The 18,791-nt window shown below is 43.8% G+C and overlaps 1 protein-coding gene across 3 annotated transcripts in view; it reads right to left on the bottom strand.

The window, feature by feature from the left end:
* Positions 1–12,621: 12,621 nt before the first annotated feature.
* Positions 12,622–18,791, bottom strand: part of FAM107B (family with sequence similarity 107 member B) — a 58,092-nt gene continuing 51,922 nt past the window's right edge. For all 3 annotated transcript variants that reach the window (XM_029958126.1, XM_029958125.1, XM_029958127.1), the window contains exons 3-4: positions 17,766–17,919; positions 12,622–15,776 (exon numbers count right to left, since the gene is read on the bottom strand). In XM_029958126.1, the coding sequence (XP_029813986.1) occupies positions 15,660–15,776; positions 17,766–17,919 (271 nt within the window). In that variant the 3' untranslated portion in view covers positions 12,622–15,659. The remainder of the gene's footprint in view (positions 15,777–17,765; positions 17,920–18,791) is intronic.

Below are 18,791 nucleotides of genomic sequence, written 5' to 3'. Positions count from 1 at the left end.
GCCTGAGCTAGGGCAGAAGGAGCTGCTCCATTGATTAACTCCAAGGGAGCTCTTCCTCCAGACTTTGTTTTGCTGCTTCACAAAAATAACAGTTACAGTTTAGGTGGGATTTCTAGTTCCTGGAAGTCTCCCTCAAGAGAAAGCTGACTGATAAAGTTGTGCCTTGTTTTTCCTGGTGTCAGTGACCCCGAGTCAAAGCCACTGGAAATGATAGCAACATGCAGGGAAGTTCAAGGGTCTAATGCAACAAAGGACCTGTGTGTTCAGCTCTTTTTTTCCCTCACAGGAGCAAAGTCTTATTCTTTTTTAGTTTCCTCTCTGGAGAGAGCTTTATTTAAAATTCTGTTTGTACATTTTTTTTTCTATAGTGCCTTTGGGCCTTGAGAAGTCTGGAAGCTCAAGGATTCAAACTTCAAGGAGGTTGTTTAGAAAAAAACTTCAGTGTGCTACAGCATTTTGTAAACCCCAGATGCAGGCTGGTGCCTTTGATTATTCATACACGCCATTCAGGCTCTGCCTCTGTCAAACACTTTTTATTTCCACACTATTGGATGAAAAATTCCCCATCCAGCAGTTGCCTTGTGAGGCAGAAAATGCTAATGTTTGTGTCTGTTGCAGTTCACCTCTGGCAGGAAAAACGGAGGCTCTGTGCAGGGAAATCTTAGCGTTGTCAGCCCCTCCTTTTCAGGTAGAGTGTGCACCTGTGTCATATTTTTATATAATCACTGTAGGTTGGTCTCAGCAGAGAACAAAGAGCTGAAATTTATGGCTTGCCTGACTGTGGTTGTCCCCTGCAGCTCATTTGACTATTCATCATGCTCCAAGCCATCAGCCCTCTGTACAGCTGAGGATGTCACCTATCAGAGGATGAACCCTTTGGTCATGTCATAAATTTAACATTATACATTAAATATCTGTGTTATTATAATACTGACAAAAGATGTTTTATATGTATTAAATCTTTAGAACTACTTACAAAGAGTTTTTGACTGTCATGTCCTGCTCAGGTTGTAGCCCCAGTAATTAACACAACATTCCTGTCATAACGGACCAGAGTTCCAACTGGTTGAAGAGCCAAAATCAATGCAACACCATTACAGCAGCTCTGCCAATTCACATTGTGGACAGGTAGCACCTTCCTCCTCATCATCCTTTACTCCAGCTTTCCAGGGACTGAACCCAAGCTCAGCATTACCCATGTGCCTCAGGCAGCATAGCTTCTGAGCCAGGGAAAAGAGGTTTACCCTCTCCTAAATAAACCTGAAAGGAGAACCCAGAAAAACATGAGAGGTACCCAGCTGAAGAGTGAAGAATGTGATCAGCCACTGGAGCAGGCTGCTCTGAGAGGTGGTGAAATCTCCACCCTTGGAGATTATGGAATTATAGAATATCCTGACATGGAAGGGATGCACAAGGACCATTGTGTCCATTGAGATACTAAAAACTCAGCTGGATGAGGCCATGAGTGATCTCCCCTAAGCTAACCCTGACAAACAGAGACACTCAGAGGTACCTTGCAAGCTGAATTATGCTACAAACCCATGTTCATAGATAGGATAAGTCAAGATGAGGTGCACAGGACAGACTGGGGTTGTCAATAAAGGCCTTGCTCTGTACCCTCCAAAAGACAGGGAGGGAAAGATATGCATCTCACTCAGTGTCATGTTATGGTTTGATTTTCCAGAGAGAAAACACAGCTTGAGAACAAGTGTATTTATTTGATTTTCATTAACTGGGCACAGAAATAAACATGTCAGTTAAACTCTCCTCGTGCTTTTCAGTTTCACAGATTTTTCTCAGAAAACTTCCAAAACTTAGAAATATTCCCAGGCAACCTTCCAAAACTCAGAAAGCAGAGAATATTGAACATCATTTTCCATCCTCTAGACTCCCTCATTAATTTTAATCAGCAGGGAATATATTTTCAAAGTGGCACTTAGAGGCTGACAAATCATGTTAAAAAGTAAGGGGATTTCCATCCCTAAATCACCATGACCAGCTTTAAATCATACCTGAGGGCAGCTCGTTTTTCTGTCCAGGCAAAGAGCAAGTCAGAGGGAGAAGCTCCGGGTGCAGGAAAAGTCTGAAGCTTTCATGCTTGAGGAACCCACATTCTTTTCTCATGTCTAGGAAGGATCCCAGGAGCAGCTGGGACCTGTGTCCCACAGGACCTCCATGTAACCAGGTTTTTGCTGCTCTGGAGCACCCACTCCACACAGCATCAGAGTCTCTGTTGTTTTAACAGAGGATGTAAGAACAGATGTTAACTCTGCAGGTCCACACCTATATGAACAATTCATCAGCCAAAATGTCATCTATCTTCTCACTGCCACAGACAAGATGTCAAGTTAATTGGTGTTCTGGACTTGTGTTCGCACGATGCATTTTTGTTTTAATTATTCCTCATTTATTTTTGCCTTTTAAGCTTACAAATGGCAGTGAGAAACCCATATGTAATTACACTCACCTCCATTTTTCATGCACCCTCATTTTTTTCCACTCTGGGTATATGACATACACAACATATTGACACCAGAACACTTGGTACCAGAAAATTAAGACTCAAACATGAAAGCATTTATTCTGTTGACTTCCCACTGAGCTCAGTAGGCTGTTCAGAGTCTCAACAGGAGCAAAGAGCTGTGATGGTTGGCTGAATTGGAGCCTCGAGCAGGAGGCCAGGACCGCACAGTGAGCTAGAAAGTGTGCCAAGAATAAAACCCAGGAGCTTCCTGGCTCTTTGTTCCCCATTTAGGACACAGGATCAGGCTTCTTTTCTCCACTGATTCCATGTAAGAGCAATAACGGATGACACAGGAGCCTACCTGTGTGATTTGGAGATGACCTGTGCACCTCTGCATTCACAGTGATCGATGTTCCAGGTAACCAACAGAGAAAATATTTGAGGAGAGGGATGTAACAAGTCTGAACATACCTAAGTGAGAGAAAATAAAACTACACAAAGAACTGTGTTGAAAGTTAAGATCTAAAAGTAATGAAATACACGGGTCACAATGTTATCTGTGGTCACAATATGTGATGAAAACAATGGACATCAGGGAATGTGACATTTGTAGATTTTCAGGAGTACTAATAACTTTGAACGAGGCTTATGTTTCCTCAATATAAGAATGTTAAAACATATAAAAAAGAACACTAAATTTTTAACAGAAGAAACTGTTAAAGTGGCCATTCATGACACAATGCCACACTTTAAAGCAATTTTTTTTTGCACAAAGGAAAAGAACAAACTACGTATATGAGATGATCTAAAGAGCAGCCTTTACTTTGTTTTTCTTAATGAATTATCCTGAGGCAGTTTTCCCCTGGCACACACACAAAACCTCACGCTGCAGGAGCTCTGTTTGTACTGCTGTGGGCTCGAGCCATGTTTAAGCACAATGGAGAGCGTTGCTGGAGCCATGTGTGTGTGGAACACCATCTGCAAACATCTCCAGAACCACTCCCAGCAACTCCTGGAAAACACTGACATTCACACTGCCTGTAATGCAAATATTTCTGAACTTAAATATCAGCTGAGATATTTCTGAACTGCCTTCAGTGCTCTTTCCAGGAGACAAAATTTGCCTCAAAGGGGGTGAAACACAATAATTAGTCAGTCACGGCTGGAAGAAGGATCAAGCATGTCCTCTGGTCTCATTCTTTCTGCATTTGAGATAATCATGACATTTTGAAGACAGTGGGTGATTTTTGAAACTTCCCTGGATGAATATGGGCCTTTATGAAGATGGTGACTTTGAAGGAGCAATATATACAAAATGCCTTCACTGAATACCATCAGTTAACTATGTAGGTATTTTCTTAGATGATTTTGTCTTATTTGGAAGCTTAGATATTCCAAATATCTTCAATTTTATATTAGCTTAAGTTTAGGGATGTCATCATTGCTGAATGTTAACTCCCTGGTAACAAAATCCAATTACAAACTTAGCCTAGAATCCAGAATGAAATGCAGTAGATAGCGCTAAAATCTTTAGGAATTAAAATAACTGCTGATAAAAAAAAAAGCCATTATCTTTTCCTGAATGCTTGACTGCACAAATCCAACTCAAGGTGAGAACAAACAAATTTGAGAGAACTCCTTTGACTTATACTAGTTCACAGGGGCTTGTAAAACAGCTTTTCAGAAGCATTGCTCTGAAGCAATACAAACTACTGAGCCTTAACCCCCTCTCACACTCCTATTAACAACCCCACATATCAGGATGACTTAAAAACTGGGAATGGAAAATAGACACAGCCTCAGAAAGCCACAACTTAATGTAGGCTGTCAGGGTTAAAATGCCCTTGAAATGGAAGGTGGAAAGCCAGGATCCATCATGCACACCTATTTGGATGGGCTCAATGACAGAACAGTGCTTTCCCTAGAGAAAATAGGTGATGCAGGATCACTGGTGTCAAGGTGATCTGCTGCTGGGATTTATTCCATTTTGCTGGATAAGTCAGCTTGGGTGAAGGCATGTCTTCTGCTCAGCAAATCGTATCAGTACTTGTACTCTTGCCCCTGCCTCTGGGGCATCCCACTGGGGAAGGAAGGCCAGTACCACTGGACGTGCAGATTTGAGTGGGAAGCAGCAGGTTGGTTGATCAACCAAGGTGAGGACAAGAACATCTGAGCCTGCTTGCTGCTGTCAGGATGGCACAGCCTGGACCTGCTGTGGATTTCAGCTGAGCCTGCTTAGAGGCACAGAGTGCACCTCTGAGCCTGCAACAAAAAAAGGGCAACTGAGGGTATCCACTTATGGGAGCAAACCTCTCTTTAGAAAGAGAACACGTAACATTTACCAGCTTCATTAAAGACAGTCTCACTGCTTCCTTGGAGGCTGGAAAACTCAGCACAAAGGGGCACCGTCCGCTGTGGTCAAAGGAAGAATATATGTTTCCTCCTGGTGGAAGAGTGGCAGTAGTAGCTCAAATTTGTCCTGAGCCTCTTCCCAGTTATTAAAATCAGGGTGTGTGAAAAGTCCATCTGTACACTGAGCCAAAAGAATTTTACACCCAAAAGTCATTTTTTTTTAAAAAAAGAGAAGATCAGTAGCTTTGGAACAAAGAAGGTCTTGAAACCAGAAATTCGAGAAGAACTGAAAGAACAGCTCTATAACTCAAAGCTCCATATATAAAGTAAATTCATATTGTGGTTGAGGCCACAAAAAATACCAAAATTATCTGTAGCTGATATGTAGTTCCAGCTGCAGCCAAGACCAGTTTATTGCTACAAGGAGCAGAAATTGCCATGAGTATTCTAGAGCACTTTTCAATTTTCTGGTTTTGAAGTGATTTCATTTCAGTTAGTGAGGATGAGATAAAAATGCCAAGGGGCTGGAAAATTAAAAAACAAGCACGAAGGTACTTTTAGGGAACAAACTCTCAGCAGATCTCCTTGGCCATGTACCTTGCTTGTCAAACAAACAGCACTGGAGGAGAGCAGCTCCACAGCCTTGCCAGCCCACTTACTAGAGGAAGTTACACTATTTAATATTTACTTTGTGAAATCCCCTGAGCTACAACCTGGCATGGGAAATGCTACAGGTAAAGGATCAGGTGCAGCACTTTGATATCCTGAGATGATGAGATGGCAGAGGACATAGAATCATTCAGGTTGGAAAACAGATCATCGAGTCCAACCATTAACCCAGCACTGCCAAGCCCACCACTAAATCATGCCCCCAAGTGTCACATCTACATGGCCTTTAAATATCTCCAGGGATGGTGACTCCAGCTCTTCTCTGGGCATCCTGTTCCAGTGCTGGGCAACCCTTCTAGTGAACAAATTTTCCCTAATAGCTAATCTAAACCTCCCCTGGTGCAACTTGAGGCCATTTCCTCTTGTTTTATACCTGGTAGAAGGGACTGACCCCCATCTGGCTACACCCTCCAGTCAGGGAGTTGTAGAGAGCAAGAAGGTCCCCCCTGAGCCTCCTTTTCTGCAGGCTGAGCCCTCCCAGCTCCCTCTCACGGGGCTTGTGCTCCAGACCTTTCCCCAGTTCCATTGCCCTTCTCTGCATGCTCTCCAGCACCTCAATGTCCTTCTTATAGTGAGGGGCCCAAAACTGAACTGAGGATTCAAGGTACAATTCCTGATGTCCGTCCTGTCTGGCATTAGCCCAGGAGACTGTCCCAGAGTTTTCAGCCCAGTGACCAGCAGTTTGCCCAGCAGTTTGCCCAAGGAAGGGGCAGCAGAGATGCAGCTCGAGACAAAGAGCCTGGTGCCACACTTTCTCTGCCAGAGAGGAACTCACTCTTTCCCACCTGCATCTTCCAGTCTGCTGCTGCCAGCCCTCAGAAAGGCTTGGAGAACAAAGTTTTTAACTGGAGCTCATGACAGGGTGGAAAAGCCTCCACAACTGTCTGCTAGCAGAGCCTGCACAAGCTAAAGGGTGGCAGGGCTTCTTCCCCTGCTTTCTGCAGGGCCAGCAAGCTCTGCCCACAGTACCCTCACGCAGCTTGCAGAAACAGAGGGAATTTATGAAAATACTACAGATACTCCCTGGGGTGGACTTGAGGCTCAGGCCACAGGGCAGGGACACCCAGTGACTCTGCTTTAGAATTATTTTATTTCCTTGCAGTTTTGTGCTAGACACACCTTCCAGCTTTCAGACCAGAGCAGGATACAGCCTTGGACACCTCTTTTCCACCATATTTCAAGCAATCCTTCCCATTTTCATGTATTCGTAACTTAATCTGCATAGAGTTTGTGGGCCACAATAGTGGTGTTTTGGTTTGGAGGGTGTGTGGGGCAGCTGATTTGGTCTGTGTCACATGTGTGGACCCAGCTGGAGGGCTGCAAACTATGCACAGAGGGGAAAAGAGGCATGTGGGGTTTGCAGAGCACCAGCTGCCCCCCAAACAGAGCAATCTCCCCCTTGCAGGCAGATGGCAAAGACTTGAGGAAGAAGAGAGTGTGTTCACACATAGGGAGGTGATTTGGATGCAGGCAGGGAAATGTGGCAGGGTCTGGCCGATTTGGCTGGGCTGCTGCTCGTTGTTATAGCAACAGGAGGAGTCTGCTGTCAGCCGAGAGGATGGAGCCGAGGATGGAGAAGGGGGACATTTTTAGAAAGCAAAGGAGGGAGTTTGAATAGGTAAAAGGAGGGAGAAGTTGTAGATCTGGAAACCAGGATGGAAAACACAGATGGATGAGTGGGATATGTGGGAATGGAGGATTCTCCCCACCTGCAGTCAGATGATGTCCCATTGTTCACCTTCCCCGGGGCAGAGTGAGGGGCTAGCTGGGGTCCCTCTTATGCCGAGAAGGGCTGCCAGGCCACAAACGGCACATCGGTGCCCTCCAGGGTGGCAGCAGGTTGAACACCACTGCTGGTGGTGAAGGCAGTTGAAAGGGGCAGAGGGGAGATAGCACAGAGACGTGCTCACTGCTGGAATTGCAGCGGGAAGTAAATCCTCTGCAGCGACCCCAGAGTAAAACATCAGTGGTTGTAGCCATGTAAGGTAAAGGACAGGCTACTGGAGAAGGCTGTCCCAAACACAACCCTAGCACATTCGGGCTCATCACACCTCCGAATCATCCTGAGAACACCTTGGATCTCTGCCGGTGCAAAACAGCTCCAGTGACTCCACAACAGCCATCACAACCCCTCCATGGCAAACCAGACTGAGCGTTTTAACACAAGAGACACCCAATATCCCTTTGTGAATCCAGCCCGAATTACTAGGATCTTGAAACGCACTCAATGCTTTTTAACACGATGTCTCAGCGACGTCTCAGCGACGTCTCAGCGCAGCGGAAGTGCTAATGACATTTGCATAACAAAAATCACGAAACATTAATGCATTTCCCCAGGAAAGCACAGGTTTACAACACAGCCGGTCTCGAGAGCTCAGCGCTGCGGTGCTTTTGGAGGAAACACTTGGAGGGGGAAGGAAAGGTAACCCGTCCATCCCGCTCCGCTCCGCTTTGCCCAGGAGAGGGCAGCAGCAGGTGGGAGTTCAGCGCGGGGCTGCGGGACCACCCCCCCGTGACATCTTGGCCCCGTGGGGACCATCGCGTCCCATCCGCCCCTGGCACCCCCCTCCTCGGTGCGGGCTGGGGGAGGGAGGCAAATACGTGCACGGCAAATCCTTCAAAGAGGCTTTTTGTGGCTTTCAGCAGAACAATTTGACTTCACCCAGGGATTGCTTCTAAGTATTTTAGGCTCCTTGCTAATCAGAATGGTCTGGGTGGGAAGGGAACTTAACGATCATCTTGTTCCATACCCCTGCCATGGGCAGGGACACCTCCTACTAAACCAAATTTCTCAGGGCCCCATCCAAGCTGGCCTTGAACTCTTCCAGGAATGGGGCATCCACAACTTATCTGTGCAACCTGTTCTGGTGCCTTGACACTCTCTGAATTAAGAACTTCTTCCTAACATCTAATCTGAATCTTTCATCTTTAATTTACCATTCCCCCTTGTCCTATGATAATCTGCCTATATAAAAATCCCTCTCCCTCATTTTTATAAACCCCCTTTAAGTACCGGAAGGCCACAACGAGGTTTCTCTGGAGCCTTCTCTTTTTCCAGTTCTCTCAGCCTGTCTTCATAGGAGAGATGCTTCAGACTCCGATCATCCTTGTGGCCTCCTCTGCACCCACTCCAACAGGTCCATGTTTTTTTTTGTGCTGGGGACCTCAGAGCTGGATGCAGCACTCCAGGTAGGGTCTCCCAAGGGCAGAGGCAGGAGAGGAGGAATCACATAACAACCTTTTGCCATCCTCCTTTTCACCCCTATAGGGCTTTTCTCATCACGAGCCTTCTGTTTAATTAAGGCTCTGAGATAAAAACTTTGAGATGTCCATGCTAGTTGCTCATTTATGCTCTGTCAGACATCGACTGTGAATTTTTATTCCCATCTGCTCCTTCCCCCTGCATACCCAGTATTTCTCATATCCACTCCTCACAGGCCAAGGGCTCAGGCTGGCTTTCCCTTCACTCTGCAGTCGTCAGCCTCAAACAAAAATTTTAGGATCCATCCCAAGGATTCCTCTCTAATTAAATGCCTTTCATTACAGACCAGCCCTGGGAAATAATCCAAGGGCAGGGAGGCCTGAATAGGCAGGAAGAGCTTGGGGTGAAAGGAAACAATAGAAAAGGAATCAAAAGCACAGTGAGGCTTCAGGGGGAAAAAGAAGGCACACGGCACACTAGATGTGAACACAGATTCAGGCTGAGTGCATCATCCCCAGAGTTGTTGTTAACCTTGGGTACGAGGTGGAAACGTTCATCAGTCAGGCACTTGCCTTCCCACTGTCTGTTCCTCCTTTTTCCTCCCCAGATAGCAATCCCTGCTTTCCAGCATCAGGACTGAGTGGGTCTACCCTCAGAGAGGCCTGTAGGTAGCTTGCAGTTCACCTCTAGTCTCGTTATCAGTGGCAAAATTTCCTAATAAGCAGGGAATAGATTTCTTGGTATAAACCAGAAGCAACTCCCTTGCATCAAGGAAACAATAAAATTTGCAAGATCTGTGTTTGAAGAGAATTTACTCTTTGGTATTTAAAGTTAATTCAATTTGTATTAGAAATGAGAGGAAAACTTCTGTAACAAACTACAGGTTGTGAGGCATGGAGCCCACCGCGCTTAGCAAATTCCCAAAGGCCACTTTGTTGCTGAGCTCAGCTAGTGAAGGTGGGTTCCCTGAATTTGTACGGAGGAGAATTCACCTGAACGATTGGCACCAAAACAAAGCTGGATGAAGACAAGTGCTGAAACTGAACCTTAGGAAAAATCACCCCTTATGGTCCATGGTCACAGTGATGAAGGGCTTTCCATGTTTGACAGTGTAAGTTTAAAGGGTCTCTGTCTTTTCCTGTTGCTACTGATGAAAGCAAATTCCTGGTCAGCTTTTCATCAGAGAATCTTTTAGGCTTTATTTACAAAAGGAACAGTTAAAGGACAGATAACCTGTTGGACACAACCCCTCCTTCAGGGAGACCATTTCCCATGGGCTGGGCTGCCATGTCCTGACTCCAGAGCAGGTGGGATTCAGCTCCCTTTGCCTTTCTATAAGGAGTGATGCATCCCTCATGTGAACCTCACTAAAGGGGTTCAGGTTTGCTGGGTGCTCTTTAATTTTTGAGCACAATGAAGCAGACTTGGCATTTCAATTTCATTATGAAAGCTTTGTTTCCCTATAGCTGAAGAAGAGGAAAGAAGCACGTTTCTCCTTCCCGCCTAATCAAGCTGAAGTTTCTGGGTGCCAGCCTCAATCTGTGTTAAATTGCTCATGCCATCCACCCAGAGAGATTGGACTTGGGTGCATAATAGAAGTTAATTCTAAAAGTGATTACTCAGATAATTAAATACTACAGCTGTAGTGGGTGATTCTGGCTCCTGGAGCCCTCTGTCAGGTGCTTTGCATCTCCTCCTTCCCTCACACCACTGTGGAGATGCCACCTCCCCTCCCACTGGCCGGTGTTTGGCCTGGGGCAGGTCCCTTCTCCCCAGCTCCCCAACAAGCTCCCCAACATGTCCCCAACAAGCACCAGGGCTGAGGACTCCATGGCACCAAGCACCAGAGCCGGTGAGCACAGTGAAGAGATGGGCTCTCTATCAGCCAAGGAGCTACAGAGAGATAAAGGTCCAAATTTACTAAAGTTATCCAGGTGTCTCAACTATCCCAGGGAAGAAAACTCCATGAAAATGAGCAGGTGTATTTGAGGTGGCATTTGAATTGCCCAGCTTCAGAATCTCGCAGTGTAGACAGTGTTCCCTCTGAGTCAGGGAGTGTGGGCTCCAGCTCCACAGGGCTGATTTCTCTGCTCTGATATAAATGAAAAGCAGATGATTAGCTCAAATGCACATACCTGAGGTTCAGCAAAATGGACCCCTGGGTACCTAAAGAACAAGAGTAGTCCCCACTAACCTCAGAGAGGCACCACAGGCAGTAGGATGGACCCAGAGCAGGCCTTACCTTGGTCTGAAGCAGTGCCAAAACACAGGCTGTGGAACACAAGCACTGAGGTGGCAGTCAGGATGTCTGTGCTCTGTCACCACCACCAAATACTTCCTCTGGCCATGGTTTCTGCCACCTCCATCAAAAATGTCCATCCTTATTATTGACAAGAGCACCACAAACCTTTAATCTCATAGGTGAAATATTCCAAGTAGAACACAAACAGTTTAAAGTGGCAGGGGGAGGGCGAGGATATCTTGTATTTCCACTCCTCCAGGTCTCATTAAGTTTGTGCTCTTCTTATTGCCATGACTTGAGAACCCAACTTGCCCTTCTGTTCTTCACCCTAGAGATGTCAGTTCTGACCCTATGGAAACTGCACCACGGAAGCTCTTCAGTCTCCAGTTATTTTCTTAAGTGCAACTGGTCACCACACGTGCCATCAGCCATTTTAGGTTACTAACACTACCCACTGACCCTGTAACAGCACCTAAGGACCTCAAGGTCCTTCTTTCCACATAGCTATGGCACGACACAGCCCATCTGCATATGGCCACAGGAGCACAGGCAGAGCCCCCAGCAGACCAGGACTTGCAAAGCCACATGACAAAACCTATTAGCTCAATGCAATGCAAAAAAGCACACAAAAGCACATCTTTTCCTCTGGACACACTACAAAAGCAGATCACATGCCCTCACTGTTCTCTTTCTGGAGCTGGAGCGAATATCAAAGGATAATTCAAAACACATTTGGATGCACTTGAGGTAGGAGAGCACAGGGCAGTATCTCCAACAGGCCATAGAAACTCACCCCTTATTAACTCTGTTCTTTCTATCCTCCCCCATATTTGACAGCTCCTGGAGTGGGTCCAGCACCATCGCATCAGCAGTACTGCCAGGACCCATTCCACATGCTGAGCAGTTTCTGAAGGAAAAAGCATTTCCTGACATCTGTTCTGAATTCATTGCTCTTCTCTTTCCCCACGTTGTTTCATCCTGTGCTCCTCTCCAGCTCCCCCTCCACTGCCACCTGTCCCTGTCTGACCAGGGCTGTCCAGTATGAGTGAGGATCTTTGTGGAGACCTGATGACCCACATTTCTTCCAGCCCTGTTCCTACCCCTGCTACCTTCCATGTCTGCTGCTGACACAGAATTTTGCTCTTAATAATGGCACTGAGCAATCTGACCCTAACCCAGCAAATCATTTGTGCCTGCACTTTCTTTCACATGCCCAAGTCCTTCCTACTACAACATAGGTTTGAGCGCTGGCTAAATTAAAAGAACCTTTGTAGGACTTGAAACTAGGACCAGGCTCATTGCTCTCTTCTCACTGCCTTTTGGAATGGAGCTTTTGCAATGCTAACAATTCTAAGGATAAGTAATGATTTCCACAATTATTTGACTCTCATCTGAAGTTTTCCCTCATGCTCTGCCTCACCTTGTGCTACCTGAACAGTACCTACACAGTCCTGTTAAAAACTGTCTGCATAAAAATATTCAAAATATAATACTGCTGAGAGACACAACCAGCTCTTCCTGCCAATTAATTTGCCAATAATTTTGCATATACAAACAAGGATCCATTTTTAAGGAACCGAGTCATCATGTTCTTGATACTTCCCCCTGCATTGCAGAATTTTAAATAACCCAGATGTCTCAACACACACCCCAACACTTTGCTTTTAGCAGGATATGACAGACACCACCACATACACCAAGCATGTAGTAGATTTTATTAAGCATAACTTTGGTTCTAAGTATTCCACCCTCATTCTCATAATACCTTTAGTTAAAAACAATTATACAAGAGCAAATACAAAAAATATTAAATTATGAAAACAAATCCATTAAGGCTCCCTTTTTATATTTATATATATTTATATATGTACACTCAAACAAGTGCAGATATTAACAGAAGGTTAAAGCCACAAAAATGCTAAAAAATCTACTACTATACTATCAAAAGCAAGAGTTTTAAAAAAGTACAAAGTGGTAAGTGAGCAATTTTCAAATCACTGAAGTATTTGTTGGATTGCTTCAAAAACCCACATACTAAAGGGCAGAGCAGGAATTGCTTACGCTCGCTGGCAAGCAGTTTTTTACTTGAGTAGCCGCACAGGACACTTGTGGTGTGACTAGCTGGCCCCCCACTTAAGGGTTGCCCAATCCTGACTTTAAAGACAAGCTTTTGCCTGTCAAAATGACATGGAAGTGGCTGGGGTTCCTAGGCTAAAGGGTTAGCAGGATTCAAAGATGTTTAAACACACACATTGATGTTCTGTTCACACAGAGAATTAATTCCACTGAAAAACAAAAAAACCAACTTCATGCTGTATGTACAAGGGAGTTTTCTGGCCTCCTGTGTTTCAGAAAGAGAAACTCTACCCTGAATCTCAACCTAGCTGGGGGAGAAAGCAGAATGCCCTCAGCCTTGAGGGGCCCAATCCAACACACCTGCTGAAGCCAAAAAAAGGTCTCTGTTCCCCACCAACCCCAGTGCCACCGACTTCATTTGACTGTGCACATGTGGTAGGAGTGCCATGTTCAGCAAGGGGAAATGGCTGACAAGGAATGGTCTGCTCAAGTCAGAGAAGGATTTCCTCACTGACTTCTAGGCTTTTCCATACTGAGCAGAAGGTTAACATGGAGTTGAAAGCAAGAGACTGATGTTTGGTAGGCTGAGAGTGGCTAAGACAAAGCATGAGCATGGTGTGGAAGGCTCCTATATAGTGCTGTCTCAACAACATGAAACAAACTCAATCAGTGCAAGTGTTTGAATAATGTGCTGCCAGAAAAGAAGATCCTCTCCTGCCAGGAGAAGGGAAGGAGAGAGCGAAGAACCTGCAGCATTCAGGGTGCTCCTTTGTTGAGAAAATACATGGAAGAGTCCTATGTTTGGCCTTTGTCTTTTGTATGTCCATTATCTGAACAGTGTTAGACAATCTTCACATTTAATCTTCTAGATGTGAGTCACACTGCAAGTCTAAATCAATGGCAATACGCTTATCACAATTCAATTTACTCTCAATCTGATTATGTCGTCATAAAAAAATGCCTGTATCTTGACAAATTAAAGTCTGTATCTAGGAAACATTTCTAATTGTGAGCATTTTGTCCTAAGTGTTAGGCTGAAACTGTGTTTAAAATGTCCAATACTTACAGGAAAAGCAACTCAGAAAACAAACCAACAAACCCTCCCCTACCACCTTTACAATACAAACACACCACTGTTGATATTAATAAAAAGTGTTTTCAAACAGTTATGTCCAATGTAATTACAAAGTAGAAATTATTGTGTTTAGCATCCTAAGGCAAAGGCTAGGGATTACATCCTCAGCTGATATGGATGAACACAGCTTCAGTGAAAGCTAGGACTGTGCAGAACAAGAAAGATGAGGATTTCTCCCCAGATATCTGCACCCAATCACACCAGGTAAGAATCCAATTTTGTAATCCTACATGGGCAATCTGTTCCCCACTCCTCCTCCCAGGCTTTCCTGGATAACTAGTAGTCATAAGCATGAAGGTTCAGATTCTGTCATCCCTGTGCAAGCTGAGCAATATTTTATTTAATGGCAAGTCACAGGGGCAACTTGTGGAAAGGCAGAAGATGACAGAATTGGACCTGAAGACTCAGTGGTAACACATTTGCCTTCCTTCCTGAGGCTGAAGGAAAGATGGGATAAAATGAATTTTGTTTTATGCCTCACTTTGGGGAAAAAAATTCTATTTCAGTATATCCAATGATCAGTTTGTTCTGGCTTAGACACTGCTCTACTGCAGAAACTGCAACATGTTCCAGCAAGCAAAGATCAGGAACTGATGGCAGATAGGATTCCTGATTTCAGTTCCAGCAAATGAGTTTAAACTCTCCCAAGTAATGTGTTAACACTGTACTCAGTTCAGCATGTCCTTGCAGGAGAAAGGCCACAACACCAAAGTAAGCAGGATTTCAAAACAGAGAAAGTAGAAGACAGGTCATTTTGCTTTGAGAGGTAAATTCACAGGTAGCGCTGCACAGGCCTGTTCACAACAGTGTAAGTTATAAGACAGAGATACATCAGCTTCTGGAGTCTCCCTGGTGAAAGGATCATCAGATTTCTGCTCTTTCATAGCCCAAATTCTACATGCCAAACAGCAAATGGGCTTTAAGGCTGCTTAACTTTTCACTGCTGGTGAATTTTAAGCATTTCCATCTTGCCCATACCTGCCTATCCTAGTGGGGATGGGCAGCAGTGATCAACATACCTTGTGTCTTCCTAGATTTGATAAAAATTCCAACTAAACACAAATTATTCTGGGATATGCACAGGCTGTAGGTCTAGATGGAGGAAATCTACCTGCACAGCAAAGCTTCATAAGATATCACAGGAGGATTTTTGTTCTGTTTTAAAGCAAAATATAATCTGTGTATCTCCACTCAACTAGGATCACAAGAGTTAAAGCAGTGCAACACTGAAGGAGATTCTCTAGTATCCCTGGTTAAAATCTCTGAGTAAGCACGTCAGCCTGGTCCATGACACTGAACTGACAAAGACACTCCTTATCCATTGATCTCAGGACTATATTTGGCAAGTCGATCTGTTTACGATACTGTCTTTTGAATCCACACATCCCAGGAATTAAAAATCTCATCTTCAGTAAGTGTCAGCTGGATGCTCTTATTTTCCCTCTTGAGGAGTAAATGTGAGACAACTTGCAAAAGCCTCTCTCTGCAGGAAAGCTGGAAGCCTTAGCAGGCGCTGGCTCTAGGAGTCCGGTGCTTCTGTTGCTTCCTGGACCGTCCTCCTCAAGTTGCCCTTGACTTTGACAAATTCAGGCGCATTTTCCTGCTCTTCCTGTATCTTCTGTTTCTCCAGTTCCAGCTTAAAAGGGAATCACATATTAAAAAGAAAAGTATAGAAAACAGATCACTGAAACACAAGACACAAAATTAAAGGTTTCAATAACTGACAATGCCAAATGCTTTAAACTGCTTCCTTTCTTCGTCTCATGGAAAAGATAAAGTTGCATTTCTTTGGGAGTATCTGTCCTCATAAACAATAAATCTTTTCAAATCCTTGGCTCTAGCATGTTCCAGATGTCCACCTTTGCCAGATGGACAAAACTCTGCAAGCCCAGTACGAGAACAAGATGAAGCATTTTTTAAGAAATTCCTGGACATCTTCATTAAAGAAACAACAATAATTCCCTTCTCTGGCTTTTATAGCAGAACAGGAATAATGTGCCTTGTGGGAGAACATGTGAACAGCTACTATAAGCACACTAACAGAACTGACTTCTGAGTGTTTAGGTATGGAGTTCTGTATCTAACCTGAGCCTCTTTAGGAGTATCTGATTTGTCTATCAGAAAAAGCAATAAAAAAAAAAAAGAATCTTCCTTGGCCGTTAGTTGTTCATTTTTGAGAGCCCATTTGCTGTTTTTTTTTAACCTAGCTGGACTCCTGCCCATGCAGACACTTGGAATTTCCATGGCAGGGTAGACATGGCTGTACAGTGCCCACAGAGCACAGGCTCACACATGGCACAGAATATGGATTGCTTGGTGATCCTCAGGGAGGGCAGATAAGTTGGCAGAAAGGAACAAAAAAACCCTTTAGAAAACTAACAAAAGAGCCTGAAAGAAGCTTTCTTTTTTTTTTTTAAACAGACTAAGGTCTCCCTCATTAATGGGGACCACGTACAGCTCACCTAAATAATCTGTCCTTTGTCTCTGGTTCACTGGCAAAGGGGCATGCCTTGTTTTAGTAAATCACAGCAATGTTCCTCCATGAATCATGTTGTCAATTAATGCCATTCCTATGATGTTTCCAACAGCACTGTTTGTAATAGGCAGGTTTTTCCTTTTCTAACAGAATTTTATCATCTACATAATCTACATTGGATAGCTCAGTTTCAAATCAAATCTTCCCACAAGCTGAACCATTCAAAGCCGTGCCCTTAGGAGCAGATAAGAAAAATGACAGGATGATATACTTAAAAATACAATAACTTTTTCCAAAAATATTTCTAAGCCTAATTATAACAAAAAACCACCAACCTATAATAAAACCCCAAACCCCAAATAATTACTGGATTATATGTCATTTTTAATAGAGTAATTATTTGGCTTAATTGGTTTCCACTGAGAAAAACAGGAGATACTGTTTTAAAGCATGCATTTATAGCATTCATTTATTTAAAAATAAATGCAATGCTTAATGCACAGTGACTTCTCTTATGAGGTGTTTCACTGTAGAGATATTTCCTTGCAGGCACACAAAATGTTTTCAGAGGCAAAGAGACATTTGGTTGGCCCTGTGCCTAGCAAAAAGCTTCACCACAATGAACTCCAACTCCACATCATCCCATGCTCAGGGTCTGAGGATATATTCCTTCATTTGAAAACACCAATGGGCTCACACGTTTTAAGGCTACAAAAAAATCTTTGTAAAGTAATCTAGTTTCTTGGATAACGTAGGAGAATCAATTGTTTTTTTAAAATTCATTAAATGTAGTTTTGATGCATTGCAGTCTAACAGCCATTCTTAGTGGATCATAGTTAAGACTACAAAAATTGACTAATTCACTACCATTTTAATGGTTAAGTAATGTCAGTGCTCCACTAACATTCCTGTTGGCTGGTGTAGGATTTCATTTGACCAAAGGCAGACCCCATATGCAGTCCTTACACAGCAAGTGACAAAAAAAGGGTAATTACAGAGTGTGATTTGACTTATCCTAAAAGAGATATCTGCTGTGATCAGAGGAAATATGCCAAAAATCGGCTGTTGCTTCTTCCCTGTCTGCAAAGGGAGCCTCAGGTGAGTAGCTCAGATGCAGATATTTACAGGTAGTGTTATTCTCCATCTTACCTGCTCCAGTTTCTGCTGTCGTTTCAGTAGCTCTATTTCCAGGTCTGATTTCTTCTTTTGTGCTTCCTCTTCTTTTTGTTGTTTAATAACTTGATCTCGTTTCCTTTTCTCCATCACCTTCTGTAGCTCCGGTTTGTTCTGAGGTGCAAGACCCCTTCAAATTAAAAAAGGGGGAGGGAGAGAAGAAAGATCAGTTTTAATTAGCAGAAATTCACACAGAATTGCAGGCGGGTTTTCTAAACTGAAGTAGTTGCCTATTTAGATACATTGGGATATAAATAATGAATTAAAAGGAAAAAAACCATTCAGACATGTGCCTAGTTTCTAACCAAAACCCTAAGCTAGAATTTAAGCCATATAACCCACTGTGGATATTTAGCATGCACGGTAGTATCTCTCCTGTATAATTCATTATTTTAACTTTCATCTTTAGTCTTCACTCTATTCTCTCAATTCCAAAAAAATGGATTAAAAAAAAAAAAAAAATCACAAATCACTACACTAGCAGAGCTAAAACCAAATTTTTGGCCAAGAGAAATTCCTTTGCTGGATGATAACTCCGAATGGCTTTGTTCAGACAGCCCTGAGCAGGGTATTCTACCCACAGAATTTTGCATGGACGAAACTAAAAAGTGGTCTGTCACACTGCTCAGTGTGACAGAATCCAAGGAAATCATGGATTCTCTCCTTTCCTTGAAAATGTGACAGCTTTACCCATGCTTGGCTGTGAAGCTATTTCCAGTGAGAGCTCCCAGGCTACACTCAACATCACAAAGAGCCTAAGACAACAAAAATCCTGAATAAAAAAGTTGCCGTCACCTTGGAGACCAGACAAAGCCTGGAGGATTCTCCCTCTCACAAGCCTTTGGGTACTACATCAACTGAATGTTTCAAGTCTGTTCAGCACAAATTGCTTTCCAAGCCAACTACTGCGAAATGAGAAAGCTCCCTCTTAGGGAAGACGCATGACATTATTTATACAGGCATACACATGGATACTCACTCCTACTCATTTCTGTGACTTCA

The sequence above is a fragment of the Manacus vitellinus genome, unplaced genomic scaffold (assembly GCF_001715985.3).
Source record: "Manacus vitellinus isolate BGI_N305 unplaced genomic scaffold, ASM171598v3 scaffold_13_pilon, whole genome shotgun sequence".
Taxonomy (NCBI): Eukaryota; Metazoa; Chordata; class Aves; order Passeriformes; family Pipridae; genus Manacus; species Manacus vitellinus.
The sequence above is the reverse complement of the archived record's forward strand: the minus strand, read 5'-3'. Positions and strand labels throughout refer to the sequence as shown.